General features: G+C 37.6%; 1 protein-coding gene across 3 annotated transcripts in view; it reads left to right on the top strand.

Moving 5' to 3' along the window:
• Positions 1-23,498, top strand: part of PPP1R12A (protein phosphatase 1 regulatory subunit 12A) — a 124,047-nt gene that overhangs the window by 38,299 nt on the left and 62,250 nt on the right. For all 3 annotated transcript variants that reach the window (XM_081331122.1, XM_081331121.1, XM_081331120.1), the window contains exon 2: positions 1,332-1,462. In XM_081331122.1, the coding sequence (XP_081187248.1) occupies positions 1,332-1,462 (131 nt within the window). The remainder of the gene's footprint in view (positions 1-1,331; positions 1,463-23,498) is intronic.

The following is a 23,498-nucleotide window of genomic DNA, read 5'->3' as shown; positions in this document are numbered from 1 at the left end:
ATCGGTAGATCTCCCAGAGTCACTTAGATAGCGAGATGGGGTTTTGTGAACTTATAAATAAATAAATAAATAAAAATAAAAATTAGTTATACAATCTGGTTTTTTGTTTCTTGCTGACTTGTCAAAGAGTGAAGAATACTAGGAGAAAAGATATAATGGATAGATTATTTGAATAAAGCTTATTTATGTCTAGATTTAGATAATTTAATCTTATTCTCTCATGTATATTACAAAGTGGAGATCCCAAAGGTGCTTTTTCAAGAGGCAACTGGACTTTCTTGTTTTTCTTTGAAGACATTTCACTTCTCATCCAAGAAGCTTCTTCAACTCTGACTGGATTTACCTGTCTATCTCAGTGCATTTCACAGTACACAGTGAAACTGCCAACACTAGAAGCTGGAACATGCAGCTATTGTTGGAGAAGCTTCTTCACCTCTGACTGGATTTATATCCCTTGCAGACAGCTGGTCATTTGCATTCTTCTAGAGAGTCATTGAGACCACTTGGATGTTTGTCTGTGTCCTGAGGATCATCTGAGTAGTGCAAATGGGTGTGGAGCCTTCTTGGAACTGCTTGTGGAGCTGTGTTTTCTGCTGTGTTCCTGTAGTCTATCATTTCCGCTTCTGTTTGAGATGGAGACAACACTGACTCATCCTCAGCAGCCTGCGTCTATGTTCAACACTGAAGTGACACCGAGCAGGAAATATCCTGCAGAAAATGTCCTGCAGAAATCACAGCTCTACAACACAGTCCTTTCAGCAGTTCCAAGAAGGCTCCACACCCATTTGCACTACTCAGGTGACCCTGAGAACACCTATAAACTTCCAAGTGGCCTCAACGACTCTCTAAAAGAATGCAAATGACCAGCTGTCTGCAAGGAATATAAATCTTTCCATTCCCCACCAACCAGTCACAGCTGAAGAGCTTCTTGGAAGTGAAATGTCTTCAGAGAAAAACAAGAAAGTCCAGTTGCCTCTTGAGAAAGCACCTTTGGGACAACCATGACCTGGTTGACTGAGAATTACAAAGTGGAGACTTTTCCCAGAATATTTTAAATTTCTAAAGTTGCTATTCAGTTAACAGAAATTACCAGTCAATTACATATAAAAATAAAAGTGGCAGGTTTCAAACTGAACTGGAACTAGCAAGGCCTTTTTTAAAAAAAATCAGAACAAATAAAGGAAGCATAGATGAATTCATGTATCATGCATCAATATGCATGAAGATTATTTTGCTTCTTTAGCGATAGACAAAACTCATTTTTCTGTGTTTTTAGAGCGATATTTGGCAAATCTCTTGTACAACTTGTAACATTTTTTCTCTGTTTATAGGCTTGCATAGATGATAACGTAGATATGGTGAAATTTCTTGTGGAAAACGGAGCCAGCATTAATCAACCTGACAATGAAGGCTGGATACCTCTACATGCGGCTGCTTCTTGTGGATATCTTGATATAGCAGAGTAAGAAAGTTCATCTTTATTTGATATAACTTTCTAAATGTCTGGTGGGCTTTTTTTTTATCCCATTTATATCCCGCCCTTCTCCGAAGACTCAGGGCGGCTTACAATCTAAGAAGCACAAATCAATGTGCTTAGCGAATGCCAGTTAAGAGTTAACACAAAAAATGCTCCCAGCAATCTGTCAGGTATGAAAATTTGGGTCTTTATAGCAAGAAAACAAAGCATTTCCCCCCCTCCCCTGGCCATAGAAATAAAAAGTACAACTGAAAATTTATATTTCTATGTTTGCAATGAATAACCAGATACAATAGTTTCCTATACCTGAGGAATTTTGTATTATAGAAATGAATTTTATGCTGTTTGTTTTCTCTTATATACTAAAGTACTGCTATTTATTCTTATATGAATGGAATCTGATTATAAGTAGATTTAAGGAAGAAGCTATTGGACAGACAAGGAATGTGGGGTCTGAAATAGCTTTGCACAAAGTGTAAGCTTCTATGCTGTGTTACATTGGCTATCCATGTGAAGAAGAATAATGGGTTGAGAAAGACAAAGTTTCTAAGCACCTGGCCTCTTACATTTCATACAGTAAACTAAGAACCTGTTTGTCCTTAAAAGGAATTGATCCTAGCAGTTTTCTTTTTCATTCTCTACTTCATGTTTCAGAATACTATTTGAGCAAGCATATTTATAAGGGTGGCATTTTAGCAGCTGGAAAGTTTAGCTGCAGTGGAAAATATTGAAACTTACAGATAAAGATATTCTAACCTAAATTATTTCTTTTCCCAATTATTATTTTGAAATAGGCCCATAATATTTATTTTGATTAAAACAGTTGGACTTGGGGCTGTTCTCATTTCTTGATTTGGTTTTGGTGATATAAATAGCTCTGTACTTACAACCATTAATTTAGCAACTGTTTGAGGTTAAGATGGTGCTGAAAAAAGTGACTTCCAACCAGTCTTCACACTTGTGTCTATCACAGTGTCCCTGCAATCATATAATCCAAATTTGGGTGCAACATCTTAGGGTCACATTATTGCCATTTGCAGTCTTCCCAGCTGGTTCATGACAACCAAAGTCAATGAGGGAAGGCAGATTTGTTTAATGACCATGGTTCATATAACAACTGTGGCAGAAAGGCCATAGAATTGGGTATGACTCACTTGCCTTGCTTAGTTCCAGTCCTAATTGTGGTTGTAAGTTGACGACTATCTGTATTTATTTCATGCTGCTTGATAAAAGAGAATAAAGCTCTTTAACTGGTTTAATGCCATGTTTCAATTAACGTAAGTATTATAAACGATTGCTGTAATTGAGTGAATGAATACCATATTATAGTTTCATTTAGTTTGAATATGAGTAAAATATATAGATCAGTTCATTTGCAAATTCCTTCTGGAAATATGTCACATGTTCTACGATAATGTGAGGCCCTAGTAATATAAGCTAATTCTATTATTATTGGAAATCTGGAGCACAGTTGTGGGGAAAAACTGATTTAGGATTCTTATGCAAGTAAATAATTTTTGTTCACCTTGGGTGGGAAATAAAATATGACACTGGTACATTGACATTTGTTGACAACAGGAATTGCATGGGAAAATCCCATCTCTCTTGAAAGCGTTTCTAGAATTTATGAGAAATGGGGAAGCATGTCTTCAGTTTTCCTTCCTTGAAACTTTAGCATGGAGAATGTGATGAAATCCTATCCTTTATGAATTTGGTATTAAATGGTTGAAGTTTTCTTACCACTCTTGCACCCTAATTCTGCACTTGTGTTTTGGACAGACCATGTTTGAATAATTATTATATCTTTTAAGGATGTTATCAATATTTTAAAGGATAGTCAAGACAAACAATTTTAAACATGGATAGGAGGTTATCTGGAGAAAGATGTAGGTAGGGATCTAATATGAGAAACTTTTTCTTATCAGTCAAACTTGATTAATTTCAAATGGTTATATGTTACTTAAATGCCAATTTTAATGAATTAAAACTAAACATTCAATACTAATTACTGAGTATTCGTTCATGTTGAGTACTTTTCCAGAAAGATTTAGATTTTTATATATATATATATATGTGTATATATGTGTGTGTGTGTGTGTGTATGTGTATATATATATATATATATATATATATATATATATATATATATATATATATATATATATATATATATATATATATATATATATACACACACACACACACACACACACACACACACACAGTTGAAAATATGTCTGTTACTTGTGCACTGGAGAATATTGGAAAAATACAAAAAAATATAAAATATAAATACAAAATAATAGGACCACTCTGAGGTTATGTTACCATGGTTGACATTAATTTTATAATCTTCCAATGTTTGATAGTCTAGTAGGGACAAAGAATAATGAAAGAAATTCCTTCAAAGCCTTCATATCAGTGTTTTGTATTTTTCAGATGCATAAGATAGTTATTTTTGGTGAGATGTTTTCACAGTTCATAACCAGAGATTTAAAATCAATAGAAGAGAATATTTGTAGCTCAGGGATGAAATAAAGTGTCCTTGGGTATTCTCTGAACTTCTTGTTTCCTTGCATCAGTAACATCATCAGAGATTTAAAGCATTTCATAATGGTTAAAAAATTTCTGGAAACTTTGTGTCTCTAGTTAGTGATAAAGGAACTCTATAGGAAATAGGTTCCCTTTCTGTTGCATTTCTGTCATGCTATAGAAATGTTTTTTTAAGGCCTTGAAATGTTAAATTCCTCAGCTTGATTTATCTGGTAAGACATAATAACTTCTGTTTTACTTACTAGTTTTATTCAGTTTTGGCTAGCCTTATTACCTTATTATTTTCTATACACTTTCTTCCAACTGAGGCTTGAAATAAATGTCCATAAGCATGCTTTTTAATGGTGCTGGAAGTATTCAATGAAGTGGGGGGATCTTGGCTCATGAGCCAGATTTCCAAATAGGTATTTTCAAGGGTCCTGTCTAGTCTTACTATCCCTTTATCATCTGTTATGTGATGTAGGAGAGGTTTGGGATGCCCAGGACAGAAATAGATTCACTCAATTCAACCATATACTTAGATTATGTCTAAATATGTACCGTAACAATTAGAAGGAAGGAGTTGTTTTAGAGAAAGATTATAAAGATGGTATTTGTTCAACAGCATTGGAAATAAAAGGGATCAGCATGCTTATTTTGCAATGTTATATATTGCTTGAGTGTTTACATACACTGAACTAAACTTTTTTGTCCAGTAAAGATGGTGTGTGGATAAAGTTATTTTTTATGTAAGTTTGCTGATATGTCTTCTAAGTTCAGGAATGATCACTTGAAGATTTTTGTTTAAATTGTTATATTTATTTATTTTTTTAATTCCATTTATATCCCGCCCTTCTCCGAAGACTCAGGGCGGCTTACAAGCTTAGCAGTAGCCTTCATTCTATGTATATGCCTGCTTATTAGGGCTTTCACACACACCCCAAGCGGCATTATTACAAAGTCAGCTTATTGCCCCCAACAATCTGGGTCCTCATTTTACCTACCTCGGAAGGATGGAAGGCTGAGTCAACCTTGAGCCTGGTGGGATGCGAACCTGCACTAATTGCAGGCAGCTGGTGTTTATGTTTATTTATTTTTACAGTATTTATTTCAAGATTTATAAGGCCACCCAACTCAGACTACGTAATTGATTTTGATTTGATTTGATTTGATTTATTATATTTATATGCCGCCCTTCTCCCTAAGGACTCAGGGCGGCTCACAACAATAAAAACTAAAAAAGAACATGAAAATACAAAATTTTAAAAAATTAAACAGTAGATATGTTCAATACATAGTAATTTAACCCCATAAAACCAAATTTAAAACCATAGTCAGTCCAGGCCCGATTGTTGAAACATCCATGTCTTCAGGTCACGGCAAAAGGACCGAAGGTTGGGGGCCATCCGCAGCTCCGGAGGCAGCTCATTCCAGAGGGTCGGTGTGCCCACAGAGAAGGCTCTCCCCCTAGGGGTCGCCAGCCGACATTGCTTAACCGACGGAACTCTGAGTAGGCCGACCCTGTGGGAGCGAACCGGGCGATGGGAGGTTGACAATGGCAGCAGGTGGTCTCGCAATTCTATGTGGCATACATCAGAAATAGACAATAAATTAATAAAAGGAAATTAACACCAAAACCCTGTATATAAGTGATTGTTTCTTTAACTATTCAGTCATGGCTCACTCTTGATTACTTTATAGGCAAGTGCTTTCCATGCTACCCTGTCTAGCACAGCTTCTTTCAGTGCAACATGGAGAGCACTTGCCTATGAAGTCACCAAGAATTGGACATGACTGAAGGGTTAAAACAATAAAATACAAATTCTAAAATGTAAAATGGCAGTGAAGCACATAACAAAACAACCTGGCGGGGGCTCACACTAACAGCCTCTACAGTCTGGGAAAAGAGCCAGATCTTAAGGGGTTTCTTAAAACGGGTCTCCAACAAGTGGGTCATGGCTCACTATCGGGCTGTGGGCCATTTGGAACCAGGCCGAAGGAGTGGCTGACTGGTGCTCAACTTGCGCAAGCAGTGGGCTGGTTCCCTTCTTCTTCCCCTGCTGGGCCACCAAGCCATAAAGGTTGGGAACTGCTGTCTTAAAGGCAAGGAGAATTGGGGCCTGTCATATATTAGGAGATCATTCCAGCGAGTAGGGGCAAATACAGAAAAGTCATGTTTCCTAGGTCTCATAAGATGATAGGACTTAGGAGGAGAACCCTGGAGTATGCCTACTCTGTCCGAGTGTGTGGAGCAGGCATTAGTGACCACAAGCAGGACCTCCTGGTCCAGGAATGGACACAACTGGCGCACAAGTTGCCACCTGCTGCCACCTGCTCTTCAGTAACATATTGTCTTTATGATCAGTATGTTGTTATATTCTTCTTGTCTTCTCTGCCTCGCTTATCTCTTTGGAATTGCTGAGTAGAGGAATCCCCAGATTAAGAATGAGTTCCAATCCCTAATTCTGTCTTTAACTTGAATTTGTATGGGTAGTCCTCAATTTATAATTACAGTTTGGTCCAGAGTTTCCATCATAAGTCACTATGGTAGTAAAATGTGTCAGACTCAGTTTTATGACCATGTTTACGATGACTGTTAAGTAAATCACAGTAGTCATTAAGCAAATGCTGCAGTTTCCATTCTTCCAAATGGGCATTTATTGTTGGAAACTGGCCAGAAAAGATTTGCAAGTCATGACCATGTTACTGTAGAACACTGCAACTGATCCTAAATGCAAGCCAGTTGCCTGGTGCCCAAATTGCAATCATGACCTTGAGGGTGGCACAACAGTGGCAAGTGCAAAGACCAGACTTTTTATAGCACCATTATAACTTTGAATGTTTACTAAATGAATGGTCATAAGTCAAGGAGTACTTAAGTCGGAACTTGTATTGACAAATAGACTGCTTATTACTAAAAATGGTAGATGGTGTTCTTGTGCTGATGAAGTGTTGAAGCCATGCAGGGCTTTCAGGAGGCATTGAAAATGGCCGAACAGGCTATATAGTAAAAACACAGGGCACCTGTGGTTCCTGAAAACATTTGCGCTTCATCACCTTGAGAAAAAAACAACAATGCCATCTGCCATTTTTAGTAATAGGCAGCCTATTTGTATCTAGGAGTTGTTTTTGTTGGACATTCCCCTGGAACAGCCTGTACAACAGATTATACATACCTGTAATAATCTTCCATTTCAGGATGAGCCACATTATGGAAAGTGCAGAGAAGGAGTTTATAGTATGAAAATAACTTAAAAGAGACAAGAACATCCTTTCTTCCACCATATCTATTCAGTTTCTTACACTCCATTTTGTTTAAACTGCTTACCGGTACTCTTTCTGCTTGAGAATATTGCAAGGTCCATTTATCTATGAATTTCTTAGTCGTCCCGTTCCTGTCAACATTTACTCTTTATGAATTTGATTAATAATTGGATTTTCATTCATTCTGTTGCTATGTCCAAATCACATCAATATTTTAATATATTAGTTGCTCATTTACCTATTCAATCTACATTCATTCATTACCTCTTCCATTTTCACTATCTCTTGTTTTCTGACACACATCTCATTTATACTCTAATGTAACTAAACTTTTCAAATGTGTATTTATGACTTTCTTGGCGATTTTTGAAAAGTTTAAAATGTTTGAGCCTATAACAATAATCACTTAAGATTCATGTTCCATTTCTTCCATATTATCCATTTTTTACAAAATGAATAGTCACTCATTTTCTGTGGTTGAGGTAGACAGTTTTGCATATATTTATAAATGTTTTTCTTTTGCAGAGTTTGTAATTAAAAAGATTACACTTATTGTTACCTAGGACAGGTGTGGCACCAGTTTCTTATGTTGAACACCAGTCTCAAATTCCTAAGCTTATATGAGTGGGTGATCTTCCTTTTCAAATTTATAATGCTATTTTTTAGGTGTGCAGGAAATTAAAAAAATGTGTTTTATTTCTAAACTGAAACAAGACATCTCATTTTAGAAGTTATGCTTAACTGGTTTGGATAAGCTGCAGTTCAGCCACGACAGCATGTTGAATGTTTCAGTTCTGGACTTTGGCCAAAAGAAAGCAAACTTGGAGAGATTTTTATAGAAATAGGGCAAAACTGGTACATGTCACTCCCTTTAGCCTCACCATGTTGCCTATGAGCCTGTTTATTATGAATTTACCTGTTGCCAAAGTGAATCCCACCAGTTTGTCTACCCACTGATATTCCAATATTAACCCTTTTTTCTAGCTGTGGCCACCATGGTCAGTATTCTGACCCATGCCCATGTTTTTCCCCCCCTGTAATGGACTAACCAGACCTAGTGGGATATGACCTATCATCTCCTCCCAAACCCTGTAGTGCCCTCTCTTCCCTCAGATTTTCAGAGGCACTGGATGTATTTTATGCTGGTTTTATATCTTTAGCACAATTTTTCCTGTCCTTGGAACTGCTTAGTACAGTACAGTGGAAATGGAAGGAAATGGAAGGAAAGGCAACAATTGAAGTTTCTAAAGCAGGCAAGAAAGTATAAAAGATGTGTGTTGCACAGATTTTGGGGGATTTTAAAAAATATTTAGCATACACAATTATCGGAGCAGCCTTTAAACTTATAGAAAACAAAAACCATACAAACAAAAACAAAAGAAATTAGCATCCCCTACAAAAAACTAAGAAAATGGAGCAAAAAAAATGTTATATAATTTCAAAAGTCACTGGTAGATGCACTAATATAATAAAATCAGATAAAATATTATTGTGAAATATTACAAAATAACTTCCATAGTAACATATATTATTAGCATTCCTTGTTAGTAAGAAAATATCACCTTTTCCAAAAAAGATAATTCACATATTTCTGACAACCATTCCTTAACAATTTTTCCAATTTCTCAGTATGATCACCCTTGTTTGATACAACCAAATTCCTGATTAGCAGATTCCAAAGCTATGGTATACAATTCAACATCAAATCCAAATCTTTAACATTTAATTAATTTTCCATACACGTTTACATATATTAACATATTATAAGAAGATATAAAATGATCATATGGCTCAGTAAACCTGCATTTGCAATATAGAAAATCTCATGTCCATCCTTTCAAATGCATTCTTTTGAGTAGTCCAAAATGCCCTAAATACAATTTTTTGATGACTCAGTCTTAATTTCGGATCTCTAGGGATAAATATTTTTAATTTAACTTAAAATGTAACTTTTAATATGCTGTCTGTCTATTGTGCAATCATTTTATTTATCATTTTGACTGGGAATGATTTTTGGTCTGGACTTTGACAAAATACTAGTTTAGTACATGAAGCTTCACATTTGTTTCAAAATTAAGACTATATTGGTGAATTTAATAAGTTGGGTTTGTACTATACTGAAAAACCTTGGATTTATTTAATTTAAAAACTAGGCATCATGAGTTTTGTGTGACACTAGATTATGCACAAATGCACACATCTCTGCTGGATTAAATAATGTTGGGAACAATTGCTTCCTATTAGGCTCCCGATTTTAAGCCAGTTTCTCTTGAAATGTCAAGGGAGAAAGAAAATGCAGAGAGTTTCCAACTCTCTGCATGTTAAGGAGCAATGCAGTCTGTTCTCCTTTTCTCCTCTCAGCAGTGAGTGGGAAAAATCATGCATGGGAAAAATTCTTAGCACTCAGAAACATCAAACGTAGTGATTATTTCTGATGAGATGATGGCTAGTGATAAGGCATGGATACTGTATGGAGAGGAAATTTTAGAAGAAGCAGAAAGCAAGTTCCAGGTCAGTGAAGAAGTGACACATAAATATTCATTGATTTGTTTTGGGGGAGAGGAATTCTAGTGCTTGAATCTTATTTAGTATTTATGCTTAGTCTTTCAGAAAATAATGAAATACATTTAGCAAGCTACTAGAAGTAATGTCCCCTTATTATATATTAGCACTGAGGAATAAAGGGCACTCAGTACTTCTATTCTTATGCAAACAACATTGGTGACATTCTGAAGCAAATTCCTGGACAATGTACAATCCACAGTATGCTTCTTTAACTGTGAATTATTTTAATGAGTGTTGGTTGAATTACATTTTACTTTTACTTTTTAATGGTGTATTTATCTTTAATATGAGTATTCACATTAGATGGCTTTTACATATTTTTGTTATCTAATAAAACACAAACTAGTGCTATAATCTGATGCAAATTGTTTTTCCATTTTTAACCTAACAACTGTGCCTGTTATACAAATTTCTTTTAAAAATAATCTAGAAAAAAATAATCTTAATAGGCTCTTTAGAAGTTTCTTGGAAAAATTAAACATTGCCTTCACTTGTCTGCACATACAAGATTAACACAATATATGTTTTTGGTCAGAATTTAAAGTGTCGGTATTACACTACACATAAATCTAGGTTTTGAAACTGATCTGGTAGTTGAGAAAACAACCCAGTTTAGCTTAATTCAGACTAGTTTAATCTTCTAGGAGGAAGAAGTGGGGGTTCTAATTGCTGGAGGTATCTTGTTTCCCCGAAAGTAAAACCTACCCCGAAAATAAGCCCTAGCTTGATTTCAGAGGGTGGGCCTATTATAAGCCCTACCCCCAAAAATGAGCCCTAGTTTGGGGGCAAGGCACACACCTAAAAATCAAGTTGGGGTGGGGTGGAGATGCCCCACATGCCCCGCACCCGCTTACTGTTGCATCCAGACTTTCCATGAATTGACATCTGCCTAGCCTTGCCAGCACACTTCTTCTGCAGCCAAAGGAAATGCCTCTGTAGCTGAGAATGCAGCTCTGGAAGGCCTCTGATGGCAAAATGCAGGCCGGAGCTGCATTCTCAGCTGCAGAGGCATTTCCTTTGGCTGCAGAAGAAGTGGACTGGCCGGATGGGGCTGTCAGTACCATCGCCACTTGGAGGCGAGACTGTGGAAAAGACATCTGTTGAAAATAAGACCTGGTGCCTCTTTTGGAGGCAAAAAAAAAAGATTGGGTCTTATTTTTGGGGAAACACAGTAGTTGATGGGATAACAAGATCTCATCCCCATGCCGTTCATCTTCTTATGTCTAGTTTTTTAATATACTTTTTAAGATTATCATTGTTTGTATAATTTTTTTTACTGTTTGTAAGTCACCCAGAGTTACTTTATCAGTGATAGAAGTGGCATAATAATTTAATAAATAAAATAGCAAATGGGGGGAAAAAGATAACTGAGCAGAATCAGAGAAGTTGGAAACGTGTCACTTTCTGCATCAGATTGTAATGTTTTGTTTTGTTTTAAATTTAAATTTTAGAAGAACTCTAAAAAGTATTATACAGAGCAATGGAAAGAGACCTTCTTAAATATTTACTCCATAATTTTTACTATTATAAAGCAATTTTCCCTCATAGTTTTTTCCCCCCAGGATCGAAGTTTAGACTTTTAACAGCCCTACTTACTTTAGCCCTAGAAAAAACACTGGTAGAACTTAAGCAAGAGTGCATGGCAGTCAAACATTCAGATAGCCACCATGGTGTCTGCATATATACAAAAGTGCATAGAGGATGTCTGTGTCCTTAAAAGCATTGTGAGGGCAATTGAAAAACCATGGCTGACTTATGAGGTCCGCAAGATGCTGAAAGCACAGAATGTGGCTTTTAAATCCGGCCCTATGCTGGCACTTAGGACAGTCAGAGCTAATTTGAAAAGTGCCATAAAAGATGCAAAGCAAGCCCATTGACAGAAAATTCAGGACTTTTTTCGGGACCCAACAAACACCAGGCGCATGTGGCAAGCAATCCAGGCCATTACAGATTATAAGATGCAAGGACGACACAGACTTCCTAAACGAGCTGAATACATTTTTTAGGAAGATTTGAGGCATCAAATAGCATCCCTGCTAGGGTAGCTGTGCCCTATCCGGACAAGCAAGTGCTTAGCCTTGTTATTACCTCTGTCCAGAAAACACTGCAGAAAGTTAACATTCGGAAGGCAGCAGGCCCAGATAACATCCCTGAGCAGGTTCTTAGGAAATGTGCTGATGACCTGCCTTAACGTTCTTACAGATATTTTTAATCTCTCATTGCAGCAGGCAGTGGTCCCATTTGTTTAAGACTGCCATCATTTTGCCAGTGCAAAAAAAAAGTCCACAATTACTGGTCTCAGTATTTACCATCCAGTTGCACTGACATCCATCATTATGAAATGCTTTGAGAGGCTGATAAAGGAAATTATTGTATCTATCCTCCCACCAGCATTTGACCTGCTTCAATTTGCTTACTGACCAAATCGCTCCACAGAGGATGCTATTTCTTCTATTCTCCGTCTGAGCTTGAAACACTTAGAGGAAAGAAATACTCATGTGCTTTTATTGTTTGTCAACTTCAGTTCAGCATTTAATACAGTCATTTCCCAGCATCTAATAGACAAACTGGGTCTCTTAGGCTTAAACACTCCTTTATACAACTGGATTCTTGATTTTCTTGCTAACAGGCCTCAGTATGTGCGAGTTGGAACAAGTATTTCTAACACCATTTTCTTGAGTACAGGTTCTCCTCACCCTGTTCACCCATTGACTGTTGTGCTAGGTGTGCTACCAGTCAGTAGTAGGCCTTATTCATGACGACAATGAGGGTGCTTACCACAAGGAGGTTGAGGGTTTGGTGAACTTGTATAGGAAAAACAGCCTAGTTTTAAACATTGGGAAAACCAAAGAGATCATTGTTGATTTCAGTAAAGGCAGGCACAGCCACACTCCTCTATGCATTAATGATTCACCTGTGGAAATGGTTACCAGCATCATCAAATTCTTGGGTGTGCAGTTAACAAGTAGACTGGCTTGGTCGCTCAACAGGAAGACATTAGTGAAGCAGGCACAGCAGCACCTGAATTTTCTGTGTCGCATGAGAAAAGTACATCATCATCATCATCAACAACAACAACAACAACAACTAATAATAATGATGATAATGATAATAATGATGATGATGATGATGATGATGATGATGATAATAATAATAATAATAATAATAATAATAATAATAATAATAATAATAAACAATAATAATAGAGTTGGAAGGGACCTTGGAGGTCTTCTAGTCCAGCCCCCTATTCAGGCAGGAAACCCTACACCATTTCAGACAAATAGTGGTCCAGTCTCTTCTTAAAAACCTCCAGTGTTGGAGCATTCACAGCTTCTGGAGGCAAGTTGTTCCACTGATTAATTGTTCTAACTGTCAGGAAATTTCTCCTTAGTTCTAGATTGCTTCTCTGTTTGGTTAGTTTCCATCCATTGCTTCTTGTCTTGCTTTCAGGTGCTTTGGAGAATAGCTTGACTCCCTCTTCTTTGTGGCAACTGTGATATTGGAACACTGCTATCATGTCACCCCTCAGCCTTCTCTTCATTAAACTAGCAACCAATTCCAGCAACCGTTCCTTATATGTTTTAGCCTCCAGTCCCCTAATCATCTTTGTTGCTCTTCTCTGTACTCTTTCCAGAGTCTCAACATCTTTTTTAAATTGTGGTGAACAAAACTGGATGCAGTATTCCAAATGTGGCCTTACCAGGACATTGTAAAGTGGTATTAACGCTTCACATGATCTTGATTCTATGCCTCTGTTAATGCAGCCTAGCACTGTGTTGGCTTTTTTGGCAGCTGCAGCACACTGCTGGCTCATATTTAAGTGATTGTGAAATAGGACTCTGAGATCCCTCTCACAGTTACTGCACTGCTCAATAGTAGTAACTATACCTGTGTATTTGATTTTATTACCTAAATGTAGAACCTTACTTTTTTCACCATTGAATTTCATTTTGTTAGATAGCACCCAATGTTCAAGTCTGTCAAGATCCTTCCATATCTTAAGCCTATCTTCTGGAGTGTTGACTATTCCTGCCAGCTTAGTGTTGTCTGCAAATTTGATAAATTCCCCATCTATCCCCTCATTCAAATAATTGATGAAGATGTTAAAGAGCACTGGGCGCAGAACAGAGCCCTGGGGCACCCCACTACACACTTCCCTCCATGTAGATGCAGTTCTGTTGAGGACCACACGCTGAGTACGTCCTGTCAGCCAGCTACGAATCCATCTGGTGGTGATGCTGTCTAACCCACATTTTTCTATCTTATCAAGTAGTAGGTTTTGGTCTACTTTATCAAATGCCTTACTGAAGTCCAAGTAGTTTATATGAACAGCATTCCTCTGGTCCGCTAATTTTGTCACCTGGTCAAAGAATGCAATAAGATTTGTCTGCCATGATCTGTTTTTGACAAACCCATATTGGATTTGGTAATGACTTTGTTTGCCTCTAGGTGTTCGCTGATTTGTTGCTTGATTATCTTTTCCAGAATCTTCCCAGGTATTGAGATCAGGTTAATAGGTCTGTAGTTTCCTGGATCCATTTTTCCCCTTTTTTGAAGATGGGAACTACATCAGCTCTTTTCCAGTTCTCTGGTAGTTCCTCAGTGCTCCAGGATCTCTGAAACATCTAGTTCAGTGCCTCTGAGATTACATCTGCCTTCCCCCTTCCTTACCACTTTCTAAAGAGGGACGATCGAGAGCATCCTGTCATACAGCATTTCAGTCTGGTTTGGAAGTATCACTGTTTCAGACAGGAAGGCAGGACAAAGAGTGGTGAGGATGGCAGAAAAGATTATTGGGAGTACCCTCCCTTCCATCCAGAACATAGCATAGCATCCTGTGCTTGAGCAGGATCCGCAAGATTGGGACACTACACATCCTCTTCATTACCTGTTTTCCTTGTTACCTTCTGGGAGGAGGCTTCGTGGTATCTGAAGCAGAACATCCAGAGTCAGTTATAGTTTTGTTCCATACAGTATTAACCTTATGAACTCTAAAGCTTCCTCTTTCCGTTATATATTCAAGATGGACAGTGATAAATATTTATATGTTATTTATATGTAAGGGTGTAGGTTTATACATATGTTATATATAGCATGTTTAAATGTGTATTATGTATGTGTACACCTGGAGAGCAAGCAACTAAATTTCATTTTTAATGTGTGCCAATGTGCCCACAGTAAAAAATGACAATAAAGATTATTTTATCTATAGGCAAAGCCAAACTTTCCTATCCTCCGTACAGATGAATTGCCCTCTCCTCCTGGACAGACCACAACTACTTTTGTAAAATTCTATATCCCTCACAAAGAAGAGACTTTTCCCTAGCCCATATAGATGTTCTATATGTATATCAACCCTCCAAAGATGAACTAATATGATAAAGATGAACTAATTCTACTTTATTGTACCAGAATCTGGCAAGTATAAACTTCCTGCTTCCACTTTTAACTGCTTGATTCATTAGGGCAGGTCCTTGCTAAGTTTTTCTCTGACCATTAAGCCATTAGGAGCCTTGGTGGAGCAGTGGGCTAATGCCTCCTTAAGTAACACCAGCTGCCTGCAATTAGTGCAGGTTCGCATCCCACCAGGCTCAAGGTTGACTCAGCCTTCCATCCTTCCGAGGTAGGTAAAATGAGGACCCAGATTGTTGGGGGCAATAAGCTGACTTTGTAATAATGCCGCTTGGGGGGAGGCGAAAGCCCTAACAAGCAGGCATATACATAGAATGAAGGCTACTGCTAAGCTTGTAAGCCGCCCTGAGTCTTCGGAGAAGGGCGGGATATAAATGTAATAAAAATAAATAAATAAAATAAATTAGGGATTCCTGCCTTTCTTGCCTGATGTTTCCTAGGCAGCATTTCTTCTCTTCATTCTCCAAAGTCATCCACACATTCCATTATACCTTACTAGAGTGATAGTTGGCTAATATTGCCAACCTTCCATATGAGGTTGAGTCTGTTTCACGCATTCTTTCAAATTGCCCGCTGTACATACACTGCTAATTAGAGCTAATGCACTCTCTCCTGCATTTGATAAACTCCTCTCATGATGAAGAGATTGAGGCATTTTGAGAGAGTTTCAAAGTTTCAATTTTTTTATTCATAGCCTTGGCTTATAAAACAATCTCGTGTCTTCAATGAATCATTAACTATAGGGCTTTTTCCTTTTAATGTATTTATGCACTGTTATGTAAGATGTATTAATGCTGAGCTAACTTGGATTGTAAATAAATAAATTTAGACGCCACAGATTTATTAATAAATACTTTGCTTGGACTGTTTTTCATCACTAAAATACAAGTCTGCGTTTGCTTATGTATAAGTATTTTTATAATACATTGATTCTATGTTTTAAGTTATTTATTCTGTTTATGTAACTTAAATACAAAGTTCATAGGTATTAATAAAATTAAGTATTAGTTTGGAAAAGTAAAATTATTATTTTTTACTTGTTTCAAATTGCATGTATTAGCTGCTTTTCAGGATGCATTGAGTTTTAGTTTCAAATGCACTTACTGTTCCTTAATTTCATGAAAAGCCTAAGGAATATATTTATATTATTTATTTATTAAACTTATATACCGCCCTTCTCCCGTAGGACCCAGGGCGGTTCACAAGGCAATTAAAACAACATTACAATACAAAAATTAATAACAATTAAAATAGATTAAATTTTCCTTAATTAAAATCTAAAAGCCCTATAACTCTGATTAAAAACCCAATTACAATAAGTTAAAAAATTAAAAAAATCCTCAGTCCTGTCCGGAAAGCTCAAAGAGCCAGGTCTTTAGGTCCCGGCGGAACGAACGAAAATCAGGGGCAGTCCTAAGCTCTACGGGTAACTGGTTCCAAAGGGCAGGCACGCCCACAGAGAAGGTCCTCCCCCTGGGTGTTGCCCGTCGGCAATGCTTTGCCGGTGGCACCCTGAGACGGCCCTCCCTGTGGGAGCGCACAGGACGAAGGGAACTTGATGCTGGCAGCAGGTGTTCCCTCAGATATCCTGGACCCAAGCCATTTAGGGCTTTATAGGTCATAGTCTTCTCTATGTGAGTACTAAATGAAATTTGAAAGGCATAGAACTTCGCTGATCTTTTTTGTGGTATTCACTGGTGATGATGACACACTGTCAGGTATAAGGATTGGTTTGAGTACCAGAAGTGCCTTTGGCATTATGACTTAAAACAACACAGGAAGAATAAAGACCTTTTAATTTCCTTGGGCCTCTCTATCGGCTTTGATGCTTTAATTATGCAATAGTTTTAGTTATGTTGCCTTAGTTGGGAAGTTTCACTCATGATTTGTTTGCTGATGTTAACATTTACTGCTTTGCGCAATGGTGTTTCTTTGGGAATTATTACTTGCCTCCTGTGCTGTGTGATATCTGAATAATTTGTTTTCAGAGGCTGTGATAGATAGATTCACTCCGTTTCCAAGCACCCCATAGGCACCCAAACACTTACCGCCCAGATGGAGAACTAATGGATTATTGAATCAGTAATTTATTCACTCCATGATCAGTAGAAGAACAAAATAGATACAATCCAAGAAATCAAATCAAAATGAATTAAGGTAAAATACCAACATAAAATGTTGCATACATTACTATAATGATGTATAGCAGTAATATGAGCGGTGTGGTGGCCTAATGGTGAGGACACTTGCATCTCTCTCGGAAGGTTAAGAGTTCAATCTTAGATAGCAGCAGATATTTCTCTCCTAGGGCGCAAAGAAAAAATATCTGTTGCAAATTCTGCATAACATCAGGAAGGGCATTGGCGAATAAATGCTCAACTCCATTCAGTCCCCCTGACTCTATCCCGAATTAAGAGATTACAGTGTGGTATAAAGGGAGTTTTTACATAGTAATAATCTCTGCAGATGTGATCTTTGTATTACATTATGTAAAGTAAAAATACATGCTCTCTAAAACAAGTTATATAAAGGATTGCATATCTTCACATATATTTCATAAGAAATAAATGAAAACTAATTAGCCTTGAAGATGATTATATCTTATTTTCATTGCAGTAATGCAACATTTGGCTGCCATGCAGGTAATAGTGTTGTTTGTGTCTTTTGATAGAATATTCATGTAGAAATTATCTTCCTGGGAATTTATTTATTGGGGGCAAAATATAAACAGAATACTCCTCTAAAATTTACAATGTAATGATACATGTGAAATGTTTTTGATCTCATTGCCACTAAGCAGGCAGGCGAGCTTGATTAATGAATTTTAGAACATGTGCCTTTTAACAAAGCAGACGTTAAGTTATTGTGTCTGGTTTTGAAGAAGGTTGTCCTCAGCCTCAGGAGAGAAAGGTTCTCATTTTGCTGGTTCTCAAATGTTCTTGTTTATCCAATTTTTGCAATGTAGACATTGATTGTTAACTTTAGCTTCAAACTCCATATATTTTGTTCTTTGGGTGAGTAGCTGTTTAATTTGAAATATTAGGAATGGTGCCTAGAGCCAATAGAGTGCTAACTTTTTCAGTGAAGGCTATCTGTGCAGCTGAAACGGGTAAAGCTAGAAAACACTGGATTTTTCAGCCCTCTAATTCATCATTATCTTCCTTATCAGGATTGCAATAATTTATTTTTCAAAACATTTGCAGTTCTATTGGATACAGTGAGAATTGATCTCAGAATTTTTGTTTGGACTGATTCCTGGACATTCTTTGTGTAAATTCCTACTTGTGTATTGCGGAGGATTTAAGCTAACAATTTGGCCTCAAAAGAGTTGCCACAGTAATTGGTTGATCTCCATTTGTGTGGGGGGAGGGGGAGTGCTTAGCAGCATTTGAAGATCTCACGGCTGACTGTTCTGCTAACTAGATTACAGTTGACCGGAACCTTCATCGCTAAGCAGTGCAGTTGTAAAATGTCTCAAAAGATCTCAAAATGATGCCATAATGTAGATTTAAAATAAAATTAATCACTGACTGTAATTACTCCATAACTAAATTATACTTTTATATTTAACACGCCAGACATAACAATCTCAGTAAACCAAGTTTTAATATTGTATTCCTAAGTTCTTAAAAGAACAAAATGAATTTATTTAAGTCCAAGATAACATAAAAATGCATTTTATTGTATATAGTTTATATTTAATTCTTTCCAAATTTTCTGAAAAAAAAACACTTAATTTTTTTTGTTCCTTATTTTCAGAATTTACAGAAGTTTTACATTTTCAGATCAGATAAATGTTTTAACATTTTTGGCTAATAAAATTCTTTGGACATTCTTAATGGTAACTACGTTTGTTAATATCAATATGAAAAAGAAAATCATCACTGCTGTGTGAAAGTTATTTTAATCTTTGTACTGTATTATCTATTGATAACAAATATTTTGTATTTTTCTTGGCTTTATATTATTGGCCAAAGTGATTATTCATTTGTATTGGATCAGTGCCTGCTTGCTTTCCTTGCAGCTGAGAAACTGTATAGATATGGTGGTGTATGTATCTCCTTAGGCTAATGTCAGCAATGCTTGGAGAGTTGTTAACAGAAGAAAACCAGCTTTTCTTCTCTAAATGAGAAGCTTAGGATTCTTTATAAGTTTCATACATGCAGAAACTTCAGAAATTTATCTGGACCAGAAATGCAGTACTATAGAAGGGCATTATTTCTAGTTTTACAGATATCATGGAGATTGCCAGTTCAGGAAGTGACTTCTCTGATGATTAGCAGGGTAGACACTGATGGCTAGATGCATTCTCTATTGATAAAGTCTTGCTATAATAATAGTGCTTTTTCCCTGAGGCTTCCTAGAGTATACTGTAGGATATTATAATAAAAATTGCATAGAGATTTTTGATGCAAATGGGGAAACTGAAAAAGTCATACCCGAGAGGTTATTTGCTAGTGGAGAAATCCAAAAAATGCAATTTTTGTCAAATCTAACATTGTCTGGTTTCCTGAAATTGGCTTTTTTAAAAAAAATCCCATTTATATCCCGCCCTTCTCCGAAGACTCAGGGTGGATTACAATCTAAAGCACAAATCAATGTGCTTAGCAATAGCCTTCATTCTATGTATAAGCCTACTTATTAGGGCTTTCCCCCCCCCTCCGCGGCATTTTTACAAAGTCAGCTTATTGCCCCCAACAATCTGAGTCCTCATTTTACCTACCTTGGAAGGATGGAAGGCTGAGTCAACCTTGAGCCTGGTGGGACTCGAACCTGCACTAATTGCAGGCAGCTGGTGTTACTTAAGGAGGCATTAGCCCACTGCTCCACCAAGGCTCATTTGTATCTTACCGTGTTCAAATGAACTATTATGATGAAGGTATTTTAGGAATAGAATTCCAAGGCATGGGTCTAGAATCCAATACACATTGAGAAACTAATACCTTCGAAATATTTGCTAATACATGTCTCATCTCCCACCTTTATCATATTAAAAATTAAATGTAAATTAATTTGCATATATCATCTTGTGAAAGATGCTTGCAACATGTATATATACTGATCTTGTGATGCTAAATGAAATATAGCTGATAATTAAAAGTCAAATTTTTAATGTAAAATGCAAACATTTCTTTCCCATCGACTCCTGGGTTGATGAAAAACTCATATTCCATCCTTAGAGTTATAACTGTGTTATTTTGGTTGGCACATCAAAACAGTTCTGTATGCTTTTAGTGCACAGAAACTCCATTACATAAATTAATATACAATTTATGTGATGCATTTCTTAAAGATATTTGCTAATCTGAAATTTAATTGCTTGCAGCTGTCTTAGTAAGGTTAATACATTAATGCTTAATTGCTATTTTTGTATTGTAGGGCTCAACATTTCCCTTGTGTAGATAAATAATTTCTAAAATTCACTCAAAATCTGTATTTGCTAGCCAGGTGTAGTGGGCTTTTGATCTGATCCATTTTAGATATTCAGCATCTGCAACAGTTCATCAGCAACAAAATTTCACTTATTTTCTATATTACCAAATATACAGGATGATTGTCAGCTGTTGAATGTATATATGAGGCAGTTTCTGTTTTCTGCTACGTGTGTGTGTGTGTGTGTGTGTGTGTGTTTGTGTGTGTGTGTGTACGTGTACACACACACACACACCAAAAGACCATTAGGGCTTATTTTCGGGGTATGTCTGACTTCACGGCCACTGCTTGCTCCCTCCCATTGTCTGCTTGCCCATGCCCATAATGGCTTACAGGGCTTCCAAGAGCAGAAGGGAGGTGAGGGCAGTGCTGGCGGAACGTACCTTCAGGCGAGGAGGAGAGTGGCACAGAGAGGTGGACGAAGCCGAAGGACCGAGCAGCCCAAGCCTCCCCTGCCACCTTCCTCCACCTGTCACACTCTTTCCTTTTGCAAACAGACGAAGCTTCCAGTCTCCCATCATTTCTCCGTCAGGGTGCCCCAGACAGAGAATTGACTTGTGCCATCCAGCTTGTGCTACCCGGTCCTTCGGCTTCCCCTGCCTTTCTGCGCTGCTCTCCTCATCTGAAGGTACATTCCGCAGGCACTTCCCTCGCCTCCTAAGCATCTGCCTTGCAGACGGTGGTAGGGAGCTGATGTGTGTCTGGCAGGCGGAGGAGAAGGAGGTAGTGGCTGCCACTGGACAGGTGATCTGTGGGGCAAAGCAGTGGTGGACCCTCTAGCGGTGGACACAGCTGTTGCGCAGTCCTCCCTGGCTGTGAAACGATGGAGGGGGACCGGGTAAGGCAATCGAGCCTCCCCTGCTGATCCTCTGTAGCATGGCAGTCTGGCTCGGGAGGGGAGTGAAAAGGAACAGGTAGGTGGGCAGTCAGGTGAAACTGGGAGTGGCCTGGCTGAAGGGGCCCTTAGGCAAGCGGATGCAAGGCACATGGGGCAACTCCCTCATGGAAGGGGCACCAGTGTGATGCGTGCTCCCCTGCCCCTGTGGCAGCGAACAACCAGACTGTGGGATGGAGTGGGCGGGCTCTTAACTAGGGCTTATTTTGGGGGGTAGGGCTTATATTGGGCACATGCCAAAAAACAGGCTAGGGCTTGTTTTCTGGTTGGGTCTTATTTTCGGGGAAGCATGGTAGTTATACTCATGGAAATGATGAGGGAGAAATCCTGACTTCTTTGGGCTAAAAACTACTGGCCAAGATACAGATGTCCTCCATAATGTATTTTTGCCCAAGTATTGTTATGAGCTTCTCCATTTTTGGTAATTAGTCTGAGGGAAGGAAGTTTGCTGTAATATGTATGTTCCATTATTCTTGAAGGTTTTAAAAATAAAACTTGCCAACTCATTTGGAAAAGGTAAAATTATTGGGGGGAGAAGAGAACTTGAAATTAACTCCAATTCTTGGTAGTTAGTCTGAGGACTGGACATAGATAGAGAGAAATATGAAAGTGTTTATTATTTTAGCTCTAGGGAATGTGGGGTGTGTGTGTGTAAAATCTTATGTGGCAGTACTATTAGAGCAATCTTAAAGCCTTTGAACTCATTTAATTCCAACGTCTGAGGTATTCTTAATTGCCTGTTTAAGATGGGACTTGGATATGTGCGCTTTACAGGTAGTCCTTGACTTACGATCAAAATTGAACCCAAAATTTCCATTGCTAAGCAAGACAATTGCTATGTGAATCACTGCAGTTATTAAGTTAATAATATGGTTGTTAAGTGAATCTGGCTTCCACATTGACTTTGCTTGTCAGAAAGTCACAAAAGGTGATCACATGATCCTGGGACAATGCAAGCATCATAAATACATGCCAGTTGCCAAGCGCCCAAATTTTGATCACATGAGCATGGGATGCTGCAGTGGTTGTAAATGTGAAAAACTGTGATAAGTCACTTTTTTCAGTATTGTTGTAGCTTTGAACAGTCATTAAATGAATGGGACTACTTGTAGTAGTAATAAATCCAGGTAAAATCACCAAAAGTAAAGGAAATGAAATGCCAAATGGCCAAACCATCAAGAGGCATCAGGATAAATTGTAAGTATCTTGTCAGTTGGATGATATCAAGCATGGACAAGGTGGATTGAAGTCCCAGGAAAGTACATGCCGGACAGTTTAAAATCTACACTAACTACACTAAATTGAAAAGACATAAATAGCTGTGTGAACATTCAAAAAGGTGTGCATTCTGATGGGTTCTAGAAGATGAGCCTTTTCTGCTATAGCATCTATTCTTTGGAACTTCTGGAAATCTCTTAAAATGTATCTTTTTTCAGCAGGTTTGGTAATCTATTGGAACAGGGAGCCTGCAAAGTGGTTGTATTATGTGTGAGACTTCCATGCATTGTTCTACGGTCTTATTTATATTTATGTTTAATTATTTTTAAGACTTGTTTTAATTGTTTTGCTGGATGGTTGTATAAAATTGGTAAATAAATGGATAGATGTGTACGGGGAATAGATGGATGATAGAGGCCTGGAAACAAAGTGCTCCGCATAAAAAAAAATGGCATGCTTAGTTAATGGGAGGAGACTAATGGGAGTTAAGACTGTGGTTTACAAATCTCTAAAAGACTGTCAGGTACAATTTTAATTTATAGGTTAGAATGAATTATCCGACCATAAGAACTGTGAAACAGTGGAATTTTTTTTTTAAATAGTGATAAACTCTTCCTTTATTTTCTAATGAAGATAAATGGCCACATGCGTGAAGTGGTCCCTTAAATTTCTGACTCAGAAGAAAGAATAAAACATGACCTG

Source organism: Vipera berus, assembly GCF_964194415.1.
Source record: "Vipera berus genome assembly, chromosome: 6".
In the NCBI taxonomy this organism is placed as follows: domain Eukaryota; kingdom Metazoa; phylum Chordata; class Lepidosauria; order Squamata; family Viperidae; genus Vipera; species Vipera berus.
The sequence above is the reverse complement of the archived record's forward strand: the minus strand, read 5'-3'. Positions and strand labels throughout refer to the sequence as shown.